Genomic DNA, 3,679 nt, shown 5'->3' on the forward strand with positions numbered 1-3,679 from the left:
TCTCAGAGACTTTGTGCGCGAGCTCAGCTAAGAAGCGCTCAGCTTCCCTTCCACTTCTGCCATAGGGTGTAAACACGAGGGGGCTGAAGGAGCCATGCTCAACCTCAATGATGCGCTGATTGTAGTGCCTATTTTTCTCATTCTCGTTGGAAGTGAATGCGGTTTCAAGTCTTTGGTTTAGGTGGCTCTTTGCAAATGGGTTAGAGACCCTTAACATCAAAAAATGCACATTGCCCCCTTTGCCAAAACCCTCGCGCACTACAACCAGGCAGGCTTCATCTGATGAGTTGGTACTGCTACTTACTAAATAGAATTTCTCCAGTTAGGGTCTGCAGATGTGGGTCGATCTTGACATCATGGCATACATCCTGGAGTAGCGATGCGAACAAATATCGCACTTCGTCATGCTTCCTATGGACAAACCCACCTTTCATACGTGACATCGCATGATCGACATCGAATCTCTTGCCACATAGACATACAGACGGGTGGTACTTCAGCATGGCTTGGTCATTTGCCCTCAGTTGTTCAGGGCTCATCTTCACACAAAGTTGCTCTAGGATGGCTTCACTGTGTTCCTCCCTTGCCTTTACGATGTTTCGTTTTGAGTGCTTGAGTAGTTCGCTGTCCACCTTTGCTGAGCTATCTTGATTGTTGGTATGCTGTATCAGCTGTTCTGTGGCTGCTCTGGATCTGCAAAACTCAGAGTCCGCAGTAGCAGAGAAGATGGCAATGGCTAAGCCGCCTTTCTTTGCAGGTAATGAGAGCAGAAGTCGTTGATTAGCAGAGCATATATGGCCATCTATTATTGCTGGGATATACACTTGATCCACAAGTGCATCCAGTTGTCCGAAGTGTTGCTTGATGTTGGGCAATGTTCTAATATAGGAGGTCAGTTTGTGTTTGAACCGGCTTACAAACGCAGCATAAGGAGCTTGTGGTTCTGTCTTTGCTTTCTTCGACAGTACTTTCAGCTGTTTGCACCACGAGCTGACTAGCTTCTCAGCGTATTTGCCACTGCCACTCTCGCTCCCAATAAAACCACCAAGATATTTTCTCCCTTGTGTTGTTATGTTAATGTTGGTTCCCTCAAATACCTCTCGTGCACATACTTCGGTGTGTGGCTTAACAACTAGCCATGACTTTACTGCATTTGGATTATATCCTAGCTAGGGACCGTAGAGCACTATGTTGTCCCACCAGCGTTGCAGAGTAATCAGGTCCCCAGCACCCTCCAAATCACCTGCAAAGGTTACATGCTTCATTGATACATCGGCTTTGGTTGCAGGAGGTTTTATCAATTCTAAAAGGGGAGATACAGTATGCCTATTGCATAAACTGGCATTGCAAGGGGATCACCCTGTGTAGTCCCTTCTGATGATGAAATTTCGGTTTCGCTGAGCACAAATAAACGGTAGGGTACACTGTAACAGTTCCTAATATAGATGGCCATTGGTGGGCATATGTAGGAGATATTATGGAGAAGAACACTCTGATTGAGTGAATTAAAGGCATTGTCTGCATCCACCAAAAGCAGTGCATCAGTAGCCTGTTCGTCAAAAATATCACTCATAGCATGCACAGCTGCTTCACATCCACCTGCTTGATCAGCACAGAGTTGCAAATTTGCAGCAGAGCTCATGATGTCTGGTTTGATCACTGAAAGTATCATGGCTTTTCCAATGATCCTTCGTAGTACCTCACCGACACTGATCGGTCTGACACCTGGGTTGAGTACCTTCTCGATCGAGTTGTTCCCGCTGCATTTTCTTTTCAATATAGATGATTCTCAGGCAAAAACTTCATACAATCCAAAATTAAAAAGACAAGGAAAAAAATGTACAAAATTAATTTGTGACATCAAATTACTGGTACTTGATGAGACGTGCTTGACAATGGAACAAACTGAGAACATCTACCATTAAGACTGAAACACAAACCCTGTATTACTAAACCCTTTTGATGACTAATCCTGCTCAGCTAGGGGTTATCTATTACAGCAAAAGGGTTATTTCCTGCTGAGCAGTTAAGTTATGACATTTTTGTCATTTCTTTATTCCTAAATCTCTCATTTTTTTTGTCCAGGTCATTCTAAAGACCTACGTGGCATGCTTCATAACAAGCACTTAAGAGAAATGATGAAAGAAATTGACTCTTCACAAGACCCTGGAAAACTTCTGTCAAGAGCAATGCAGATTCCAATATTCACAGAGTTTGTTGATGAATGCTTGCATATTGTTGAACCACAAGATGACGAAAGCAAAATGGATCTCTGAGAATTAAAATCCTAAAGGGAATGGAAAGATGAGTGTATTATAAAGTGGCTGAATATGGATTTTATAGCTTACAAGATGGTGAGCTGCAAGTCATTGCAACACAGGAAGGCATCCTCACAAAAATGGAAAAGAAAAACGTCATAGATGCTCCAGAAAGCAGTCTTGTTCAAATGATGACTTTGAAAATAAGTATAGGATTGATACAGGAAATATTCACAGCGAACACACATCTTAGCTGGAAGGAAACAGCTGATAAAAACTAATGTTCCAGAAGCACATTTCATTCAAATGATGACTTTCAGACTTGTCCTGGTCATAGCACAAGAAATTTTCCTCGTAAACCTTTCTCACTGATAACACACTCTGGTTACATCCTATATTAAGTTTATGGGAAAGTTTTACATTTTAATGATTTAACAAATAAAATACATCTAAATGTTAAAACCAATATTTTGACTGCTTGTTGGTCAATGTCTCTATTGCACAATTAGGCTTCATTTGTATTATTGTCATTTATACAATAATAATTATTATTATTTTACTTTCTTGATACGTGAAAGCTTAGTATTGAAGCAAAGCGTATATACATAATGTAAACAACAACAAAATAATGAGTTGTGGACTTTTCCCATGCTTAGGCAATGATTGCTGTCTTATGTTCCAAGAAAACAGTCTCAACAGTTCCCATTACAAAAATGTGGTAGTATGAAGGCACTGTTTGCCATGTGTTGCTCTAAATTGCCAATGAGCCAGCCGAGTGAAGACGAGAAAAGTGCCGCATGAGGAAATGGAGTAAACAGGCTTCAAAAGTGTAACCTCAATGTGGTGTAGATGGGATCCCACCGGATTTTGGTTTGAGCTAGTTGCAATGAGGGAACCGTGAAAGCAAATGCAAAGACACGTTAGATTTTGGTGTGACTTTGTTAGCCAATCAAGAGGTGGAAGCTGGCAAACAAGTGTTATCACTGGCTTTAGACCTATGCACTCCACTCTTACAGCTCTTATTGATATCACAGACAATTAGTATCTTAACATCGATGATGGTTTGACAAATGCCATTCTGTTTATTGACTTCGGAAAGGCATTTGATACCATTGACCATGAGATCCCTCTGTCAAAATTGGAGCCGTATGGGTTTAAAGGTGCGTGCCTTAATCTTTTCCGAGACTACCGGTACCTCTCTGATAGAACTCAGGTTACAGTTATTAACAACGTAAATTCTGAAACTAGCTTCATAAGTTGTCGGGTGCCTCAAGGTTCAATCCTCGGTCTCCTACTATTCCTACTGTACATTAATGATCTCCCTAACTTTAACCTTCTCTCAGATGTGAGAATGTACGCCGATAACACAAATCTCACGTTTGCCTCCAAAGACCCTGAAGAGTTGTTTTCATCCCTGACTC

At 41.3% G+C, this 3,679-nt stretch overlaps 1 protein-coding gene across 1 annotated transcript in view; it reads left to right on the forward strand.

Moving 5' to 3' along the window:
- Window positions 1-2,724, forward strand: part of LOC137975124 (zinc finger HIT domain-containing protein 3-like) — an 8,856-nt gene extending 6,132 nt beyond the window's left edge. The window contains exon 5 of the mRNA XM_068822194.1: window positions 2,086-2,724. Within this exon, the coding sequence (XP_068678295.1) occupies window positions 2,086-2,276 (191 nt within the window). The 3' untranslated portion in view covers window positions 2,277-2,724. The remainder of the gene's footprint in view (window positions 1-2,085) is intronic.
- Window positions 2,725-3,679: the final 955 nt, after the last annotated feature.

This window comes from Montipora foliosa, chromosome 11 (genome assembly GCF_036669935.1).
Source record: "Montipora foliosa isolate CH-2021 chromosome 11, ASM3666993v2, whole genome shotgun sequence".
Lineage (NCBI taxonomy): Eukaryota > Metazoa > Cnidaria > Anthozoa > Scleractinia > Acroporidae > Montipora > Montipora foliosa.